General features: G+C 44.7%; 1 protein-coding gene across 1 annotated transcript; it reads right to left on the reverse strand.

Moving 5' to 3' along the window:
* Window positions 1–182: 182 nt before the first annotated feature.
* On the reverse strand, window positions 183–13,660 carry LOC139571360 (class A basic helix-loop-helix protein 15-like). The gene is made up of 2 exons (XM_071394160.1): window positions 13,314–13,660; window positions 183–2,485 (listed from the first exon to the last, which is right to left on the reverse strand). The coding sequence occupies exon 2, from the start codon at window positions 2,443–2,445 to the stop codon at window positions 1,870–1,872; it is 576 nt and encodes a 191-aa protein (XP_071250261.1). The 5' UTR covers window positions 2,446–2,485; window positions 13,314–13,660; the 3' UTR covers window positions 183–1,869.
* Window positions 13,661–23,606: the final 9,946 nt, after the last annotated feature.

Consider the following 23,606-nt stretch of genomic DNA (forward strand, 5'->3'; position numbering starts at 1 on the left):
TGACATGTACACATATGGCTCTGTGTAGATCCTGTGGTCTAGCGGTAACAGTGCTGGCTTCTTCTTCCCACCAGAGGCATGAGTTCAATTCCCTGCTCCAACCCTTCAAACTGTTTGTCCCACCTACCTGTCTTCCACTCTGCAATTAAATAACTGTGTCAACCACCCCCAAATAAAATATATACATACAAATATGTTTCTAATAATTTACACTTCATTTAAATTACAGTGTGTATTCTTTCCCTTCCTTAAACAGTACAGTATTTGACTAAAGTCTGTGGGACAAGTATAGGGAAATATATCCTTGTCTTGTACTTGACTGTTGTGTCCAGAGGCAGTCTGTGGGACCAGTATAGGTACGCATATCCTTGTCCTGTATGTGACTGCTGTGTCCAGAGGCAGTCTGTGGGACCAGTATAGGTACGAATATCCTTGTCCTGTATGTGACTGTTGTGTCCAGAGGCAGTCTGTGGGACCAGTATAGGTACGAATATCCTTGTCCTGTATGTGACTGCTGTGTCCAGAGGCAGTCTGTGGGACCAGTATAGGTACGCATATCCTTGTCCTGTATGTGACTGCTGTGTCCAGAGGCAGTCTGTGGGACCAGTATAGGTACGCATATCCTTGTCCTGTATGTGACTGCTGTGTCCAGAGGCAGTCTGTGGGACCAGTATAGGTACGCATATCCTTGTCCTGTATGTGACTGCTGTGTCCAGAGGCAGTCTGTGGGACCAGTATAGGTACGAATATCCTTGTCCTGTATGTGACTGTTGTGTCCAGAGGCAGTCTGTGGGACCAGTATAGGTACGCATATCCTTGTCCTGTATGTGACTGTTGTGTCCAGAGGTAGTGCTCAGCTGGGAAAACAAACATTGTTCCTAAAAGGTTGAAAACATTTATCTACAGCAGGGGTGGCCTGTCCTATCTACAGCTAGGGTGGCCTGTCCTATCTACAGCTAGGGTGGCCTGTCCTATATACACAGCTTGGGCCCCTGTGGGCTACAGTGTATGCTGGAGAATACTATACTTTAACAATCAGTTATTTTACATTTCTGACCAATCAGGTAACTACAGTTAATCACCAGCTAGAAAAATGACAGAATAAAATTAAGAAAACAGATGAAATGGCGCTGGAATGTACTTTGACTTGGGTCTCACCACAAATCAGAATCAGAATCCCACGTGAGATAAACTTTAAGTTCCACTGTTCTAGAAGTTATATCATGGTCCTTTGGGGATTCTGTCTGTCACAGCTCTGGCTAGGCCTTTGTCTAATCTGACATAGTCCACAGGCTGCTGGTGCTCTTTGCCTGTCTGTCTGTCTTCACTTGTACTCCACCATTATGTTTCTGAGAATGAATGTCAAGGGTACAGTGCTCCAAATCACCTCCCACCACTGTCTCATGGAGTTACTGAGGCAAGTTCTTGTGTGCTCCATTTAGTGCATGGTCAGGTATGTCACTATAGCTCACTAGCTCGTCGGAGTATAAGGCTGCCTCTCAGAAGACACCCTTTCCCCATTCTGTGCACTACTTTTGGCCATGGTCATAAGTAGAGTAGCGGTGTACAATATGGTAGATAGGGTTTCAGTTGAGATTCGCTCCTCAAGTCAAGCCTGGATGCTTCAACTCTTTGGCTGTGGAGTTAGCACCTGCAAGCTGTTAACTTTCCTGGCTGAAGCTGTGGATCTGGGTGAGGAACTGAGGCTAGATGTTAGCTCTCCTGGCTGAAGCTGTGGATCTGGGTGAGGAACTGAGGCTAGATGTTAGCTCTCCTGGCTGAAGCTGTGGATCTGGGTGAGGAACTGAGGCTAGCTGTTAGCTCTCCTGGCTGAAGCTGTTGATCTGGGTGAGGAACTGAGGCTAGCTGTTAACTCTCCTGGCTGAAGCTGTGGATTTGGGTGAGGAACTGAGACAGGTTCTCATCCCCATCCTCCTCCAGGTGCTGCTGGTAAAACTGGAGCAGTCTGGCAGCGCTAACCTCTGTCGGTGTCTCACCAGGGGGCAGGCGGGCGCTGGAAATCCCCAGGATGATGGAGGTCAGGGACTTGATGTAGTTCTCAGCCAACGTCAGCGTCTCGATCTTGGAGAGCTTCTTGTCCATTTTGACATGCGGAATGGCCTCTCTAAGAGCCTGGAAGGCGTTGTTAAGTTTGTGCATGCGCTGGCGCTCCCGCTCGTTGCTCTCCAGCCGCCGGACGTTGCGTTCTTTGTTGCTGTTGTGAGACCGTCGGTGTCTGTGGGGGCCGTGGGTGGTGCCACCGCCTCCGCCTCGCTCGCGGTCCCCGCCCCTCAGAATGCCTCTCCAGGAGCCTCCAATACGGACCGAGGCCTCAGAGCCCTCCTGTTCGCTGGTGCCTGGTTCTCTGTTCTCTGGTTCAAGGTCCAGGTCTTGCCCGGTCCAGGGTTTTCTGGATGACTTAGCGGCCTTCCCTTTAGACTTCATCCTTCAGCCTGATTTAGTTACCCCTCTTCCTCACAACAGCCTTGAAAGACAACAGAAACAACAACTAGTTATAGAAAGGACTTGTCAAGGAAGAGATAAGCAAACAAGTGGCAGTGCTTTTGCCCTGAGGGCTACAGTGTTACAGATTAGTTTAAATACTCAAGTTGGAATATGCAGCTTTTTGACCACCATTTTCCCCTTCCACTCTCAAATCAAATCATCCAATCAAATTTTATGTCACGTGTTTACTAAATTAACTAAAGTAAAAAAATAATAATAATAACAATAATGAGCTATATATATTCAGCTTTGTATATATTTCAATATATTTCAATCTCTTTTTTCCATTTTTGAATTAAATATACCTTTCTGCAACTCGCCTCATCCAATGTGGTACGGATCTGCTATTTTTTTAGACCTTATAACTGGAACCTCCATCAGATGCAAGCCATCAGAAGCTTGCCAGCTAATTAGCTACTAGCTATTTAGTCATTGTTAGCCACTGCTAGCGGTCTTTACCTTTAGCTCAGACACCAGCCACTTTAGCCCGGATAATATCTGCCAGTCTGCACAGCGCGCTATCAGCCCTGAGCATATCGGACTGCTTTTCTCCACTACATCACCGGATTCCTGCTGCAAGCTCTGGACCATTACACCGGATCATCGCAGCTAGCTAGCTGCTACCGAGTGGCTATTGTGGCTAACACCCCTGTCCAGAAGCAAGCACCAGTTAGCCTTGAGCTAGCCATGAGCTAGGCCCATCTCCCAGCTAGCCAACGAAGTACACCAACTACAATACCTCTCTTGCCAATTGGCCTGGACCCTTTGTCGACACAGAGCCCCGCCGATCCATCACGACTGGTCTGCTGACGTAATTCAACCGATGTGCTCTCAACCGGCTTCTGCGTTGTGGATGTCGGTGAAGACCCATCTGCTGGCCCCGGCCCGCTAGCTTTCTGAACGCTGTGTCTCCCGCTCGCCTAGCGTAGCAACGACTACCGAACGGCTCCCTGTTTCATCTATTGCTGCTCATTGGCCCTTATGATCACTCGGCTACACAGCTGTGTAGACTGTTCATTAACACTGTACTTCATTTTGTTTATCTGTCGGCCCCAGCCTCAAACTCAGGCCCCATGTGTAGCTAACTGACCCTTTCTGCCCATTCATCGCCATTTACCCGTTGTTGTTGTTGTCTTAGCTGTTTACCCGTTGTTGTCTTAGCCTTTGTTGTCTTAGCTCCCCCAATCAACACCTGTGATTGCTTTATGCCTCTCTCTAATGTCAATATGCCTTCCATACTGTTGTTTAGGGTAGCTCTCATTGTTTTATTTTACTGCGGAGCCCCTAGTCCCGCTCAACATACCTTAGATAGCTCCTTTGTCCCACATCCACACATGCGGAGACCTCACCTAGCTTAACTGGTGCCTCCAGAGATGCAACCTCTCTCATCGTCACTCAATGCCTAGGTTTACCTCCACTGTACTCGTATCCTACCATACCCTTGTCTGTACATTATGCCCTGAATCTATCCTACTACGCCCAGAAATCTGCTCCTTTTATTCTCTGTTCCCAACGCACTAGACGACCATTTCTTATAGCCTTTAGCCGTACCCTCATCCTACTCCTCCTCTGTTCCTCTGGTGATGTAGAGGTTAACCCAGGCCCTGTGTGTCCCCAGGCACTCTCATTTGTTGACTTCTGTAACCGCAAAATCCTTGGGTTCATGCATGTTAACATCAGAAGCCCCCTCCCTAAATTTGCTTTATTCACTGATTTAGCACACTCCGCCAACCCTGATGTCCTAGCCGTGTCTGAAACTTGGCTTAGGAAGACCACCAAAAATTCTGAAATTTCCATCCCCAACTACAACATTTCCCGTCAAGATAGAACTGCTAAAGGGGGCGGAGTTGCAATCTACTGCAGAGATAGCCTGCAGAGTTCTGTCATACTATCCAGGTCTATGCCCAAGCAGTTCGAGCTTCTCTTTTTAGAAATCCATCTCTCCAGAAATAAGTCTCTCACTGTTGCCGCTTGCTCCCAGCTGTGCCCTGGACACCATATGTGAATTGATTGCCACCAATCTACCTCCAGAGTTTGTTCTGTTAGGTGACCTAAACTGGGATATGCTTAACACCCCGGCCGTCCTACAATCTAAGCTAGATGCCCTCAATCTCACACAAATTATCAAGGAAACTACCAGGTACAACCCCAAATCCGTTAACACGGGCACCCTCATAGATATCATCCTAACCAACCTGCCCTCTAAATACACCTCTGCTGTTTTCAACCAGGATCTCAGCAATCACTGCCTCGTTGCCTGCGTCCGTTATGGGTCCGCGGTCAAACAACCACCCCTCATCACTGTCAAACAATTCCACTTCTGCGAGTAGGCCTTTCTAATCGACCTGGCCTGGGTATCCTGGAAAGATATTGACCTCATCCCGTCAGTAGAAGATGCATGGTTGTTCTTTAAAAGTGCTTTCCTCACCATCTTAAATAATCATGCCCCTTTCAAAAAATTTAGAACCTAGAACAGATATAGCCCTTGGTTCACTCCAGACTTGACTGCCCTTGACCAGCACAAAAACATCCTGTGGCGTACTGCACTAGCATCAAATAGTCCCCGCGATATGCAACTTTTCAGCGAAGTCAGGAACCAATATACACAATCAGTTAGGAAAGCAAAGGCTAGCTTTTTCAAACAGAAATTTGCATCTTGCAGCACTAATTCCAAAATGTTTTGGGACACTGTAAAGTCCATGGAGAATAAGAGCACCTCCTCCCTGCTGCCCACTGCACTGAGGCTAGGAAACACTGTCACCACCAATAAATCCACAATAATCGAGAATTTCAATAAGCATTTCTCTACAGCTGGCCATGCTTTACACCTGGCTACTCCAACCTCGGCCAACAGCTCTGCACCCCCCGCAGCAACTGGACCAAGCCCCCCCCCCCCCCCCCCCACTTCTCCTTCACCCAAATCCAGGCAGCTGATGTTCTGAAAGAGCTGCAAAATCTGGATCCCTACAAATCAGCTGGGCGAGACAATCTGGACCCTCTCTTTCTAAAATTATCTGCCGAAATTGTTGCAACCCCTATTAATAGTCTGTTCAAACTCTCTTTCGTATCGTCTGAGATTCCAAAAGATTGGAAAGCAGCCACGGTCATCCCCCTCTTCAAAGGGGAGACACTCCAGACCCAAACTGTTACAGACCTACGTATATCCATCCTGCCCTGCCTTTCTAAAGTCTTCGAAAGCCAAGTTAACAAACCGAGCACCGACCATTTCAAATCCCACCATACCTTCTCCGCTATGCAATCCGGTTTCCGAGCTGGTCACGGGTGCACCTCAGCCACGCTCAAGGTCCTAAACGATATCATAACCGCCATCGATAAAAGACAGTACTGTGCAGCCTTCTTCATCGACCTGGCCAAGGCTTTCGACTCTGTCAATCACCGTATTCTTATCGGCAGACCCAACGCCTTGGTTTCTCAAATGACTGCCTCGCCTGGTTCACTAACTACTTCTCAGATAGAGCTCAGTGTGTCAAATCGGAGGACCTGTTGTCCGGACCTCTGGCAGTCTCTATGGGTGTGCCACAGGGTTCAATTCTCGGGCCGACTCTTTTCTCTGTATATATCAATGATGTCACTCTTGCTGCGGGTGATTATTTGATCCACCTCTACGCAGACGACACCATTCTGTATACATCTGGCCCTTCTTTGGACACTGTGTTAACAAACCTCCAAACGAGCTTCAATGCCATACAACACTCCTTCCGTGGCCTCCAACTGCTCTTAAACACTAGTAAAACTAAATACATGCTCTTCAACCAATCGCTGCCCGCACTCGCTCGCCCAACTAGCATCACTACTCTGGACGGTTCTGACTTAGAATATGTGGACAACTACAAATACCTAGGTGTCTGGTTACACTGTAAACTCTCCTTCCAGACTCACATTAAGCATCTCCAATCCAAAATGAAATCTAGAATCAGTCAACTATTTCGCAACAAAGCCTCCACTCATGCTGCCAAACATACCCTCATAAAATTGACTATCCTACCGATCCTTGACTTTGGCAATGTCATTTACAGAATAGCCTCCAACACTCTACTCAGCAAATGGATGCAGTCTACCACAGTGCCATCCGTTTTGTCACCAAAGCCCCATATACTACCCACCACTGCGACCTGTATGCTCTCGTTGGCTGGTCCTCGCTACATATTTGTCGCCAAACCCACTGGCTCCAGGTCATCTATAAGTCTTTGCTAGGTAAAACTCCGCCTTATCTCAGCTCACTGGTCACCATAGCAACACCCACCCGTAGCACGCGCTCCAGCAGGTATATTTCACTGGTCATCCCCAAAGCCAACACCTACTTTCCGTCCAGTTCTCTGCTGCCAATGACTGGAACGAATTGCAAAAATCACTGAAGTTGGAGACTTATATCTCCCTCGCTAACTTTAAGCGTCAGCTGTCAGAGCAGCCCATCTGTAAATAGCCTATCTAACTACCTACCTCATCCCCATATTTGTTTTTCTGCTCTTTTGCACACCAGTATTTCTACTTGCACATCCTCATCTGCACATATATCACTCCAGTGTTAATTGCTCAAATGTAATTACTTCGCCACTATGGCCTATTTATTGCCTTACCTCCTTACTTCATTTGCACACACTGTATACAGATTTTTCTATTGTGTTATTGACTGTACACTTGTTTATACCATGTGTAACTCTGTCTTGTTGTTTTTGTCGCACTGTTTTGCTTTATCTTGGCTAGGTGGCAGTTGGCCTACCTGACCTACCTGGTTAAATAAAGGGGAAATAAAAACATTTAAAATAAAACTATACAGGGGGTACTTCAGTTTGAGTCCTTATTACTCAGAAAAACAACTACGAATTGACAAACCCAATGAAGTTCTAAAATCAAATCAAACTTTATTCATCACATGTGCCGAATTCAACAAGTGTAGACCTCACCATGAAATGCTGATTACACTGTAATTACATTGTAATTAGCTAATGGAACTAAACCTGCTGTTTATGATGATTAATGATGACTTATATATGTTCTTTACAATAAGACAGAAATATGGCCTTTTTAGAATTGTTTTTATTCAGTTTTAAATGAAGATGTATTTTCATTTGATGTGAAGAAAAATGTAAGAAACACAGTGTCTATCTAATCAGCCAGTGTGTGAAAATGCTATAATGTAATCTCCACCTCTCTTATCCTACTGTAGGCTACCCAGGCCTCCAGATAATATCCAACACAAGGTCACTCTCTTTTAATACAGACAGGGGACAGAAAAGTACAGCACAATTTTGGGGGGAGAGATTTTACGCTTGTGTACTCCATCTCATAACTTAAAGGGGAAATCTGCACTTCAAACAACAAAGTGTCACCCCGCCACTGATTTGGTAAACAGCTGAGGGCTGGCGCTGAAGAAATGTTATCACTTTCAAATTCATAAACAGAGCTATGAATGCAAGGACTGACCATCCATGATATCACAGTTATAGTTTTAAACATGCCTTGAGACTATACATTGTTTGTTTACAATTAAATAGTTTGCAAACAATTGAGTAAAACAAGCATATATTTTGGATTCTGATGGGGTACGACAGTTGCATGTAGCAATCGCAGATGTAGCAATCGCAGATTGCTCCTTTAAATTGCAGATTGCTGTGTGAGATTAACAGTAAACCTGTCTGAGATATAGGCTATCTATGATGTGAAATGTGTGTCTGTGTGGAGGCTGTTGGCCTACATTCATGTAACATGGTAACAATTGAATTCACTGCAAGGGGCTATTCTGCTATACAGCAAGTTATTCTAACAGTTTTTTCACAGCATAAAACCAACTACACACTGTTGTATATACAGAAATTATACATTCAGGATAATTTCATTGTGATGATGAGTTGGGTAACAAAGTAAAACTTTTAGGCTTTTGCTTATTATGAAAAGATTATTAAGGTTAGATTGATAATATTTTATTACAAACAACATACATGTAGCAGTTATTTTTTAACAAGTAAAAAAAATGTACAAATAAATATAGAGGTCAAAATTATTTGCACCCCTGTTTTCAATAGCTTTCAATACCTCACCTTGCGAGGATAATGGCACTGAGCCTTTTTCTAAAACGTTATATGAGATTAGAGAACACATAAGGAGGGATCTTAGATCTCTCGCCTCAGGTAGAGTACCTCATGATAAGCTGTAGACCACACTATCTACCAAGAGACTTTTCATCTGTATTTTACGTAGCTGTCTATTTACCACCACAAACCGATGTCGGCACTAAGACCGCACTCAATGATGGGAATGATGCAGACAATTACATTGGAAGCAACATTCTTTCCGCAATATTAAGCTGATCCACCCCTAAAAAAATAAATAATAATAAATAAATAAATAAAGACCGCACTCAACAAGCTGTATAAGGCCATAGGAAAACAAGAAAATGCTCATCCAGAGGCGGCGCGCCTAGTGGCCGGGGACATTAATGCAGGGAAACTTAAATCCGTTTAACCTCATTTCTACCAGCATGTCACATGTGCAACCAGAGGGGAAAAAACTATAGACCACCTTTTCTCCACACACAGAGACGCGTACAAAGCTCTACCGTGCCCTCCATTTGGCAAATCTATCCATAATTCTATCCTCCTGATTCCTGCTTACAAGCCAAAACTAAAGCAGGAAGTACCCGTGACTCGCTCAATACGGAAGTGGTCAGATGACGCAGATGCTACGCTACAAGACTGTTTTGCGAGCACAGACTGGAATATGTTCCGGGATTCATCTAATGGCATTGAGGAGTATACCACCTCAGTCACCGGCTTCATCAATAAGTGTATAGATGACGTCGTCCCCACAATGACCGTACGTACATATTCCAACCAGAAGTCATGGATTACATGGAATGGAACACTAATCCAGACGCTTATAAGAAATGTTCGAATGACGCTGAGGAGCAATGCTGTTACATCCTATGATTGTTTGCCTGAGGCTGTTGCCGCGCAGGTGCTTGTACGTGTGTACACATGCATATACACACACTAGCATTCAAATGCACACATGTGCACACACACGGACACAGACACACACATACAAATAGTGCCACACATGCACTCAAACGTATTCAGTTGGCCTCACTGTTAAGATTTTTGTTGTCCTGGATGTCTTTTGTTTTTGCATTGTTGTTTTCTTTTGTTGTTTTCCTTTGTTTTTCTCTTTTTCCTCTTTTGTTCATTTTGTTGATTGATGATGCATTGGGGGACGGTGGCTTGGGGGGGGGGGGGGTTGTTGTTTTTTTCGGGGTGGGGGGTAGTTCTCGAGATGGTTGAGGGGCAGCTCTCAGGGAACTGTGGGGGGATATTGGATGGTTGGTGGCCTGGCGGTTAGAAGCATGGCCAGTGGCAGACAGGTCGCTGGTTCTGGCCCCCGTTTTGACTTGGTGGGAGATCTGTTGACGTTCCCTTTTGGGTCACTCTGGATGTGAGTCTGTTAGATGACTGAATGTAATGTAAATGATGAGCGGCTTCACTGTATGTTTTAATATTTTTTATCCCGCTATAGCCTCAGACGAACCATCAAACAGGCAAAGTGTCAATACAGGACAATGATTGAATCCTACTACACCGGCTCTGACGCTCGTCGGATGTGGCAGGGCATGCAAACTATTATGGATTACAAAGGGAAACCCGGGCCGCGAGCTGCCCAGTGACGCGTGGCCGAAGAGCTCTTATTTTAATGTAATTTGACCATAGCACAGGTTCCAATCCAAGTGCCAATGCCATTTAGCAATGTGGATCTTCCAGCATGACAATAACCCCAAGCCCACATCAAAATTCAAAAAATGCAGAACCAAGAACAGATATAGCCCTTGGTTCACTCCAGACCTGACTGCCCTCGACCAGCACAAAAACATCCTGTGGCGAACTGCAATAGCATCGAAGAGCCCCCGCGATATGCAACTGTTCAGGGAAGTCAGGAACCAATACACGCAGTCAGTCAGGAAAGCAAAGGCCAGCTTTTTCAAGCAGAAATTCGCATCCTGTAGCTCTAACTCCAAAACGTTCTGGGATACTGTAAAGTCCATGGAGAACAAGAGCACCTCCTCCCAGCTGCCCACTGCACTGAGGCTAGGTAACACGGTCACCACCGATAAATCCGTGATAATCGAAGACTTCAACAAGCATTTCTCAATGGCTGGCCATGCCTTCCTCCTGGCGACTCCAACCTTGGCCAACAGCCCCGCCCCCCCCCGCTGCTACTCGCCCAAGCCTCCCCAGCTTCTCCTTTACCCAAATCCAGATAGCAGATGTTCTGAAAGAGCTGGAAAACCTGGACCCATACAAATCAGCTGGGCTTGACAATCTGGACCCCCTATTTCTGAAACTGTCCGCCGCCATTGTCGCACCCCCTATTACCAGCCTGTTCAACCTCTCCTTCGTATCATCTGAGATCCCCAAGGATTGGAAAGCTGCCGCGGTCATCCCCCTCTTCAAAGGGGGAGACACCCTGGACCCAAACTGTTACAGACCTATATCCATCCTGCCCTGCCTATCTAAGGTCTTCGAAAGCCAAGTCAACAAACAGATCACTGACCATCTCGAATCCCACCGTACCTTCTCCGCTGTGCAATCCGGTTTCCGAGCCGGTCACGGGTGCACCTCAGCCACGCTCAAGGTACTAAACGATATCATAACCGCCATCGATAAAAGACATTACTGTGGAGCCGTCTTCATCGACCTGGCCAAGGCTTTCGACTCTGTCAATCACCATATTCTTATCGGCAGACTCAGTAGCCTCGGTTTTTCTAATGACTGCCTTGCCTGGTTCACCAACTACTTTGCAGACAGAGTTCAGTGTGTCAAATCGGAGGGCATGTTGTCCGGTCCTCTGGCAGTCTCTATGGGGGTACCACAGGGTTCAATTCTCGGGCCGACTCTTTTCTCTGTATACATCAATGATGTTGCTCTTGCTGCGGGCGATTCCCTGATCCACCTCTACGCAGACGACACCATTCTATATACTTCCGGCCCTTCCTTGGACACTGTGCTATCTAACCTCCAAACGAGCTTCAATGCCATACAACACTCCTTCCGTGGCCTCCAACTGCTCTTAAACGCTAGTAAAACCAAATACATGCTTTTCAACCGTTCGCTGCCTGCACCCGCACGCCCGACTAGCATCACCACCCTGGACGGTTCCGACCTAGAATATGTGGACATCTATAAGTACCTAGGTGTCTGGCTAGACTGCAAACTCTCCTTCCAGACTCATATCAAACATCTCCAATCCAAAATCAAATCAAGAATCGGCTTTCTATTCCGCAACAAAGCCTCCTTCACTCACGCCGCCAAACTTACCCTAGTAAAACTGACTATCCTACCGATCCTCGACTTCGGCGATGTCATCTACAAAATAGCTTCCAACACTCTACTCAGCAAACTGGATGCAGTTTATCACAGTGCCATTCGTTTTGTTACTAAAGCACCTTATACGACCCACCACTGCGACCTGTATGCCCTAGTCGGCTGGCCCTCGCTACATGTTCGTCGTCAGACCCACTGGCTCCAGGTCATCTACAAGGCTATGCTAGGTAAAGTGCCGCCTTATCTCAGTTCACTGGTCACGATGGCTACACCCACCCGCAGCACGCGCTCCAGCAGGTGTATCTCACTGATCATCCCTAAAGCTAAAACCTCATTTGGACGCCTTTCCTTCCAGTTCTCTGCTGCCTGCGACTGGAACGAATTGCAAAAATCTCTGAAGTTGGAGACTTTTATCTCCCTCAACAACTTTAAAAATCTGCTATCCGAGCAGCTAACCGATCGCTGCAGCTGTACATAGTCCATCTGTAAACTACCCACCCAATTTACCTACCTCACCCCCCATACTGCTTTTATTTATTTACTTTTCTGCTCTTTTGCACACCAGTATCTCTTCTTGCACATGATCATCTGATGATTTATCACTCCAGTGTTAATCTGCTAAATTGTAATTATTCGATTTATTGCCTACCTCATGCCTTTTGCACACATTGTATATAGATTCTCTTTTTTTCTACCATGTTATTGACTTGTTTATTGTTTACTCCATGTGTAACTCTGTGTTGTCTGTTCACACTGCTATGCTTTATCTTGGCCAGGTCGCAGTTGCAAATGAGAACTTGTTCTCAACTAGCCTACCTGGTTAAATAAAGGTGAAATAAAAAAAATAAAAAATAAAAAATAAAATAAAAAAAAATCCACAAAGAAATGGTTAATTGACCACAAAATCAGCATTTTGCAATGGCCATCTCAGTCTCCGGATTTGAACCCCATTGAAAACCTGTGGTTTGAATTGAAAAGGAGAGTCCACAAGTGCACGGATATCAAGGACCTGGAAAGATTCTGTATGGAGGAGTGGACTAAGATCCCTCCCAATGTGTCCTCCAATCTCATAAAACATGTTAGAAAAAGGCTCAGTGCGTTATCCTCGCTAGGTGAGGTATTGAAATCTATTGAAAACAAGCATACCAATCATCTTTTTAAATATATATATTACTTGTTACACAAAATCTCTTTCTCTGAACAATTGTTTTAGTATAAAATAATACAATTTTCCCCCTTTCTTGAGAATACAATATAACTCAGTATTTGTATTATTTATTTTATACAATCTTTTTTTGCCAATCTTTACCAAGGGTGCCAATAATTACGGACCGGACTGTATATCATGTTTTTCAGTAAGAAAAGTAATTTTGATTTGAATAGTTGAAAAAACTGTGAACGTCTTAAATTGATGCAACTTCATTGGATTTCCATGAAGAAAAAATGGAATGGACAACAAATTGAAACTTAACTTACCTTTCAAGTGAAAGTAAGATTCCCCTGTATGTAGAAGAATAGTTTTCACCGTGGAACATCGATAATATCTTCAGAATGCACGTTTTGCTTAAGTGGTAGGAGCGTCTGCGGTTCCGCTCCGAGGATGAAGATAACTGTAAACATGTGAGGTACCTGTTGCTGCTGTAATGTACACGTAGCGCTCGCTTAGCCAATGGGAGTGCGCTCCAACTCCGGACATGGTCATCTGTGCCCTGCGCTACCAAAAGCCTCGTTTACACCTGGTCTAACATGCGTCCTTTGTCCTGATCTTATCCGCATTCTGATTGTGCCCACAGTGGAGCCGTTGCATAAATGCAGTGGTGGAAGAAGTACCCAATTGTCATACTTGAGTAAATGTTAAGATAACCTTAATTGAAAATGACTCAAGTAAAAGTGAAAGTCTCCCAGTAAAACACTACTTGAGTAAAAGTCTAAAAGTATTTGGTTTTAAATATACTTAAGTATCAAAAGTAAATATAATTGCTAAAATATACTTAAGTATCAAAAGTAAAAGTATAAATAATTTCACATACAGTATATTGCCGTCATTGTAAATAAGAATTTGTTCTTAACTGACTTGCCTAGTTAAATAAAGGTTCAAAATAAATAAATACAAAAATAAATAAAATATTAAGCAAACCAGATGACACAATCGTTTTTATTTTATTTTGATTTACTGATTATTTATTTACTCTTACTCTTTACTCCAGCTCCAGCACTCAGACATCATTTACAAATGAAGTATTTGTGTTTAGTGAATCCACCAGATCAGAGGCAGTAGGGATAACCATTTTCCTGTCCTGCTAAGTATTCAAAATGTAACGAGTACTTTTGGGTGTCAGAGAAAATGTATGGAGTAAAAAGTACATTATTTTCATTCGGAATGTAATGAAGTAAAAGTAAAAGCTGTCAAAAATATAAATAGTAAAGTACAGATACCCCCAAAAAACAACTGATGTAGGACTTTAAAGTAAAAAAAAAATGACAGGTCCCTCCCTGTATGCAAATTATGCAAATTATTTGAAAAACCGCTCTGGAGGTGGTCAGGAAGATAATATCACAATTAGATCACAATGAGAATGTGGACATGCTCAAGACTGTTAGAAGCAGGTATAAACAGGGCTAAAACTACACTGTCAAAATCAAGTAGAGGCTTTCCACATGTCAGTCCACTTGTTGCACCTGCCCATTCAGTGTCAGAGGGATAAAACATGATTTTTTATGTTGGTTAATCTATTTTAACTGTTTATTTTTCTATTTGCATTCACATCTCAGTGTGTGTGTGCGTTATGTTATGTTATGTTGTGGTCATCAGACCCCTCTGTTACTGTTAATGTGTTCTAGACAAATCCTTGTTGTTACGTTGTGGTCATCAGACCCCTCTGTTACTGTTAATGTGTTCTAGACTAATCCTTGTTGTTACGTTGTGGTCATCAGACCCCTCTGTTACTGTTAATGTGTTCTAGACTAATCCTTGTTGTTACGTTGTGGTCATCAGACCCCTCTGTTACTGTTAATGTGACGGCCGGCCGCCCAACAACCTGCCCGCTTGACCCTATCCCCTCCTCTCTTCTCCAGACCATTTCCGGAGACCTTCTCCCTTACCTCACCTCGCTCATCAACTCATCCTTGACCGCTGGCTACGTCCCTTCCGCCTTCAAGAGAGCGAGAGTTGCACCCCTTCTGAAAAAACCTACACTCGATCCCTCTGATGTCAACAACTACAGACCAGTATCCCTTCTTTCTTTTCTCTCCAAAACTCTTGAACGTGCCGTCCTTGGCCAGCTCTCCTGCTATCTCTCTCAGAATGACCTTCTTGATCCAAATCAGTCAGGTTTCAAGACTAGTCACTCAACTGAGACTGCTCTTCTCTGTGTCACGGAGGCGCTCCGCACTGCTAAAGCTAACTCTCTCTCCTCTGCTCTCATCCTTCTAGACCTATCGGCTGCCTTTGATACTGTGAACCATCAGATCCTCCTCTCCACCCTCTCCGAGTTGGGCATCTCCGGCGCGGCCCACGCTTGGATTGCGTCCTACCTGACAGGTCGCTCCTACCAGGTGGCGTGGCGAGAATCTGTCTCCGCACCACGTGCTCTCACCACTGGTGTCCCCCAGGGCTCTGTTCTAGGCCCTCTCCTATTCTCGCTATACACCAAGTCACTTGGCTCTGTCATATCCTCAAATGGTCTCTCCTATCATTGCTATGCAGACGACACACAATTCATCTTCTCCTTTCCCCCTTCTGATAACCAGGTGGCGAATCGCATCTCTGCATGTCTGGCAGACATATCAGTGTGGATGACGGATCACCACCTCAAGCTGAACCTCGGCAAGACGGAGCTGCTCTTCCTCCCGGGGAAGGACTGCCCGTTCCATGATCTTGCCATCACGGTTGACAACTCCATTGTGTCCTCCTCCCAGAGCGCTAAGAACCTTGGCGTGATCATGGACAACACCCTGTCGTTCTCAACCAACATCAAGGCGGTGACCCGTTCCTGTAGGTTCATGCTCTACAACATTCGCAGAGTACGACCCTGCCTCACACAGGAAGCGGCGCAGGTCCTAATCCAGGCACTTGTCATCTCCCGTCTGGATTACTGCAACTCGCTGTTGGCTGGGCTCCCTGCCTGTGCGATTAAACCCCTACAACTCATCCAGAACGCCGCAGCCCGTCTGGTGTTCAACCTTCCCAAGTTCTCTCACGTCACCCCGCTCCTCCGCTCTCTCCACTGGCTTCCAGTTGAAGCTCGCATCCGCTACAAGACCATGGTGCTTGCCTACGGAGCTGTGAGGGGAACGGCACCTCCGTACCTTCAGGCTCTGATCAGGCCCTACACCCAAACAAGGGCACTGCGTTCATCCACCTCTGGCCTGCTCGCCTCCCTACCTCTGAGGAAGTACAGCTCCCGCTCAGCCCAGTCAAAACTGTTCGCTGCTCTGGCACCCCAATGGTGGAACAAACTCCCCCACGACGCCAGGTCAGCGGAATCAATCACCACCTTCCGGAGACACCTGAAACCCCACCTCTTTAAGGAATACCTAGGATAGGATAAAGTAATCCTTCTAACCCCCCCCCCCTTAGAGTTAGATGCACTATTGTAAAGTGGTTGTTCCACTGGACATCATAAGGTGAATGCACCAACTTGTAAGTCGCTCTGGATAAGAGCGTCTGCTAAATGACTTAAATGTAATGTGTTCTAGACTAATCCTTGTTGTTACGTTGTGGTCATCAGACCCCTCTGTTACTGTTAATGTGTTCTAGACTAATCCTTGTTGTTACGTTGTGGTCATCAGACCCCTCTGTTACTGTTAATGTGTTCTAGACTAATCCTTGTTGTTACGTTGTGGTCATCAGACCCCTCTGTTACTGTTAATGTGTTCTAGACTAATCCTTGTTGTTACGTTGTGGTCATCAGACCCCTCTGTTACTGTTAATGTGTTCTAGACTAATCCTTGTTGTTACGTTGTGGTCATCAGACCCCTCTGTTACTGTTAATGTGTTCTAGACTAATCCTTGTTGTTATGTTGTGGTCATCAGACCCCTCTGTTACTGTTAATGTGTTCTAGACTCATCCTTATTGGGAGACAGGCAGACATAGCCCTGAAAGGTCAACAACTGACTCTTGGTGGTACAGTAACCTGAAAAGGGATGGTTTACACCCCTTTAGTTGGACCACTGGTCTATAAATTGTAAAGGGAGAATGTGTAGTTCACTAGTGGTGAAACAGCAAGGTCCCACTGTTGAGCTCTTCTGTTTATTTGGGTGTTTGTCTTCCTTCAGCAAACACACTTAGTCTTCTGATCCCCAGCGGCGGATCCTGGGGAAACACAAGAAAGTCAGTCAGACTTCTGTATGAAATAAAGTTGAAGTCGGAAGTCTACATACACTTAGGTTGGAGTCATTAAAACTCGTTTTTCAACCACTCCACAATGTTCTTGTTAACAAACTATAGTTTTGGCAAGTCGGTTAGGACATCTACTTTGCATGTCACAAGTAATTTTTCCAACAATTGTTTACAGACAGATTATTTCACTTATAATTCACTGGATCACAATTCCAGTGGGTCAGAAGTTTACATACACTAAGTTGACTGTGCCTTTAAACAGCTTGGAAAATTCCAGAAAATGATGTCATGGCTTTAGAAACTTCTGATAGGCTAATTGACATAATTTGAGTCAATTGGAGGTGTACCTGTGGATGCATTTCAAGGCCTACCTTCAAGCTCAGTGCCTCTTTGCTTGACATCATGGGAAAATCTAAAGAAATCAACCAAGACCTCAGAAAAAAAATTGTAGATCTCCACAAGTCTGGTTCATCCTTGGGAGTAATTTTCAAACGCCTGAAGGTACCAGGTTCATCTGTACAAACAATAGTATGCAAGTATAACACCATTGTAACGGCATTCATCGGAAGAAGGTGAGGACCAAGGTGCAGCTAGATACGTGTTCATATTATTTATTCGAAACTGAACACTGAATACAAAATAACAAAAGGAATAACTGGAACAGACACTAAACAGAAAATAACCACCCACAACTACCAGTGGGAAAACAGGCTACCTAAGTATGGTTCTCAATCAGAGACAACGATAGACCGCTGCCTCTGATTGGGAACCATACCAGGCCAAAACATAGAAATACAAAACCTAGACATACAAACAAAGAATGCCCACCCACACATCACACCGTGACCAAACAAAAAATAGAAACATACAAAGTAATCTACGGTCAGGGCGTGATAACCATGGGACCACGCAGCCGTCATACAGCTCAGGAAGATGACGCATTCTGTCTCCTAGAGATGAATGTTCTTTGGTGCGTAAAGTGCAAATCAATCGCAGAACAACAGCAAAGGACCTTGTGAAGATGCTGGAGGAAACAGGTACAAAAGTATCTATATCCACAGTGAAACAAGTCCTATATCGACATAACCTGAAAGGCCGCTCAGCAAGGAAGAAGCCACTGCTGCAAAACCGCCATAAAAAAAGCCAGACTACGGTTTGCAAATGCACATGGGGACAAGATCGTACTTTTTGGAGAAATGTCCTCTAGTCTGATGAAACAAAAATAGAACTGTTCGGCCATATTGACCATCGTTATGTTTGGAGGAAAAAGGGGGAGGCTTGCAAGCCAAAGATCACCATCCCAACCGTGAAGCACAGGCAGCATCATGTTGTGGGGTTGCTTTGCTACAGGAGGGACTGGTGCACTTCACAAAATAGATGGCATCATGAGGCAGGAAAATTATGTGGATATATTGAAGCGACATCTCAAGACATCAGTCAGGAAGTTAAAACTTGGTCGCAAATGGGTCTTCCAAATGGACAATGACCCCAAGCATACTTCCAAAGTTTGGGCAAAATGGCTTAAGGACAATAAAGTCAAGGTATTGGAGTGGCCATCACAAAGCCCTGACCTTAATCCTATAGAAAATATGTGGGCAGAACTGAAAAAGCATGTGCGAGCAAGGATGCCTACAAACCTGACTCAGTTACACCAGCTCTGTCAGGAGGAATGGGCCAAAATTCACCCAACTTATTGTGGGAAGCTTGTGGAAGGCTACCCAAAATGTTTGACCCAAGTAAAACAACTTAAAGGCAATGCTACCAAGTACTAATTGAGTGTATGTAAAGTTCTGGCCCACTGAGAATGTGATGAAATAAATTAAAGGTGAAATAAATCATTCTCTCTACTATTATTCTGACATTTCACATTCTTAACATGAAGTGGTGATACTAAATGACCTAAAACAGGGAATTTTTACTAGGATTAAATGTCAGGAATTGTGAAAAACTGAGTTTAAATGTATTTGGCTAAGGTGTATGTAAACTTCCGACTTCAACTGTAGTGTTATGGTTCCACAAATATATCTGCCGGTATCTAAAGAGAATGTCAAACACAGGTGAGCAGCTCCCAGCAGCAAAATGTACAGTGGTGATGTCCTTGAGTATTTGTGTGTGTGTGTGTGTGTGTGTGTGTGTGTGTGTGTGTGTGTGTGTGTGTGTGTGTGTGTGTGTGTGTGTGTGTGTGTGTGTGTGTGTGTGTGTGTGTGTGTGTGTGTGTGTGTGTGTGTGTGTGTGTGTGCGTGCGTGCGTGCGTGCGTGCGTGCGTGCGTGCGTGCGTGCGTGCGTGCGTGCGTGCGTGCGTCCTGCTAGGTTTCTTGAAATCAACCCAACCACACTTCAGGTTCTGTGCAAACATTTCTCGATTTTAGTTTCTCCTCAGGCCAACTGTATGTATTTAGTTTACCCATGGGCTCTGATAACTGATAACTACACTGTGCTGGGTATGCTTTAATAATGTGCAAACTAAGCTCTTACAAGCTGGCATAAATACCATAACACACACACACACACACACACACACACACACACACACACACACACACACACACACACACACACACACACACACACACACACACACACACACACACACACACACACACACACACACACACACACACACACACACACACAGGCACAAGGACACACACACACACACACACACACACAGGCACAAGGACACACACACACAAGCATGAACATGCGCATTAGAGTTGAGTGCAGTCCTGTCCTGTCCTCCAACCCTTCTGGTCATAGAGCTGTCCCCAGACTGGACTCAAGGACACACCTTGACATAGATAGACAAATAAAGGGGCCTCTCCCTCTCTTTCCCTCTCTCTCACTTCCTTTCCTTCCCTCCCGATTTCATTGAAATGACATGGAAACAACATTGATTCAACCAGTGTGTGCCCGGTGGGCTCTGTTTAAGTCCACACACACTGTGCAATTTCTTATTATAAAATAATAAAATGGATCAATATTATCTATAACTGATCAATATTATCTATAACTGATCAATATTATCTATAACTGATCAATTTGACCTATAACTGATCAATATTATCTATAACAGATCAATTTGACCTATAACTGATCAATATTATGTATAACTGATCAATATGATCTATAATTGATCAATATTATCTATAACTGATCAATTTGACCTATAACTGATCAATATTATCTATAATTGATCAATATTATCTATAACTGATCAATTTGAACTATAACTGATCAATATTATCTATAATTGATCAATATTATCTATAACTGGTCAATTTGACCTATAACTGATCAATATTATGTATAACTGATCAATATTATCTATAATTGATCAATATTATCTATAACTGATCAATTTGACCTATAACTGAACAATATTAACCATATAATTGATCAATATTATCTATAACTGATCAATTTGACCTATAACTGATCAATAATATACTGTATTATTGACTGTATGTTTGTTTATTCCATGTGTAACTCTGTGTTGTTGTATGTGTCGAACTGCTGTGCTTTATCTTGGCTAGGTCGCAGTTGTAAATGAGAACTTGTTCTCAACTAGCCTACCTGGTTAAATAAAGGTGAAATAAAATAAATAAATAAATATTGTCTATAACTGATCAATATTATCTGTAACTGATCAATACTACCTATAACTGACCAATGTTATATATAACTGATCAAAATTACCTATAACTGATCAATATTATATATAACTGGTCAATAATATCTATTTACTAGACCACTTAGTACATTGTGTAATGATGACGTCATTTGGCCTAAGGCTGAATGTGGCACGAGAGCATTACGTGCGGCAGTGTTAGCTACTACACAGTCCAGTGATCAATGTCACCAGATAGAAGGCTTATGGAGTCAGACACTGTCACAGAGCTTTGTGATGTCAGTGTAACCAACTGACAGGTGGTTTCAAACAATCGGAAATAAAAAATATTTATTTTTCTTCAAGCTAGCGATCCGTTAAATACTGACTCATCACAAAAAGGATGGAGAGAGGAGGGGAGAGTTGGGGAGAGGAGTGGAGAAGAATGGAGAGTAGGAGAAAGGAGGAGAGAGAGTGAGGGAGAGAGAGAGAATAAGTCATTTTTTCCAGGTGGTCAAGGCTCTATTGGTGACAGAAAAACAAGTTTGTATATCCAACCACTTGCCTCACTGCTCCAGGTCAGCGTCAGAGACGTGGGTGAGGACCAGACTGGAAGGTCTCAACTGTGAGCAGGCATGGGTGGATGGACCGCTCCACCTCTGGTGTGGTGGTGTAGAGGTCTGGTGGGGGGATGCTGAAGTATAGTATACTGGACTACGACGTAGATGCAGGGGGCGAAAGTGTGTGCCTTGTGAGGATTCGTAGGCAAGTGAGTAAATAGCCACTACCATCGGTTCTATTGGCCAACGTGCAATCACTGGAAAACAAACTGGATGATCTACAATCGAGACTATCCTACCAACAGGACATTAAAAACTGTTATATCTTATGTTTCACCGAGTCGTGGCTGAATGACGACACGGATATTATAGAGCTGGTGCATTGGCAGGACAGAGCAGCTACGTCTGGTAAGACGAGGGGCGGGGGTGTGTGTCTATTTGTCAATAACAGCTGGTGCACAATCTCTAATAATAAAGAAGTCTCGAGGTATTGCTCGCCTGAGGTAGAGTATCTCATGATAAGCTGTAGACCACACTATCTACCAAGAGAGTTCTCATCTATATTATTCGTAGCCATCTATTTACTACCACAAACCGATGCTGTCACTAAGAGCGCACTCAACAAGCTGTATAAGTCCATAAGCAAACAGGAAAATGCTCATCCGTAGGCGGTGCTCCTATTGGCCGGGGACTTTAATGCAGGCACTTAAATCCGTTTTACCTAATTTCTACCAGCATGTCACATGTGTAAACAGAGGGAAAAAAACTCTAGACCCCCACAGTTACCGGCTTCATCAATAAGTGCATCAACGACGTCCCAACAGTGACCGTACGTACATATCCCAACCCAAAGCCATGGATTACAGGCAACATCCGCACCGAGCTAAAGGCTAGAGCTGGCACTTTCAAGGAGCTGGACAATAATCCGGACACTTATGAGAAATCCCGCTATGCCCTCAGACGAACCATCAAACAGGCAAAGCATCAATACAAGACAAAGATTGAATCCTGCTACACCGGTCTGAGCTCGTTGGATGTAGCAGGGCTTGCAAACAATTACGGACTACAAAGGGAAACACCGCCGCGAGCCGACCCAGTGACGCGAGCCTACCAGATGAGCTAAATGCCTTTTATGCTCGCTTCGAGGCAAGCAACACTGAAGCATGCATGAGAGCATCAGCTGCTCCGGACGACTGTGTGATCACGCTTTCTGTAGCCGATGTGAGCAAGACCTTTAAACAGGTCAACATTCACAAGGCCGCAAGACCAGACGAATTACCAGGGCATGTACTCAAAGCATGCGCGGACCAACTGGTAGGTGTCTCCACTGACATTTTCAACCTCTTCCTGACCGAGCCTGTAATACCGACATGTTTCAAGCAGGCTGGTCATGGCTCACATCAACACCATCATGCCGGAAGCCCTAGAACCACTCCAATTCGCATACCACCCCAACAGATCCACAGATGACGCAATCTCAATCACACTCACACTGCCCTTTCCCACCTGGACAAAAGGAACACCTATGTGAGAATGCTGTTCATTAACTACAGCTCAGAGCTCAACACCATAGTGCCCACAAAGCTCATCACTAAGCTAAGGACCCTGGGACTAAACACCTCCCTCTACAACTGGATCCTGGACTTCCTGATGGGCCACCCCCAGGTGGTAAGGGTAGGTAACAACACATCTACCACGCTGATCCTCAACACATCTACCACACTGGGCCCCTCAGGGGTGCGTGCTTAGTCCCATCCTGTACTCCCTGTTCACCCACGACTGCGTGACCAAGCACGACTCCAACACCATCATTAAGTTTGCTAATGACACAACAGTGATCATCGACAACAATGACAGCCTATAGGGAGGAGGTCAGAGACCTGACAGTGTGGTGCCAGGACAACAACCTTTCCCTCAATGTGAGCAAGACAAAGGAGATGACCGTGGACTACTGGAAAAGGAGGGCCGAACAGGCCCCCATTAACATCGACGGGACTGAAGTGGAGCGGGTCGAGAGTTTCAAGTTTCTTGGTGTCCACATCACCAACAGACTAACATGATCCAAACACACCAAGACAGTCGTGAAGAGGGCACGACAACACCTTTTCCCCCTCAGGAAACTGAAAAGATTTGGCATGGTTCCCCAGATCTTCAAAAAGTTCTACAGCTGCACCATTGAGAGCATCCTGACTGATTGCATCACCACCTGGTATGGCAACTGCTCAGCATCCGACCATAAGGCGCTACAAAGGGTACTGCG

The sequence above is a fragment of the Salvelinus alpinus genome, chromosome 3 (assembly GCF_045679555.1).
Source record: "Salvelinus alpinus chromosome 3, SLU_Salpinus.1, whole genome shotgun sequence".
In the NCBI taxonomy this organism is placed as follows: domain Eukaryota; kingdom Metazoa; phylum Chordata; class Actinopteri; order Salmoniformes; family Salmonidae; genus Salvelinus; species Salvelinus alpinus.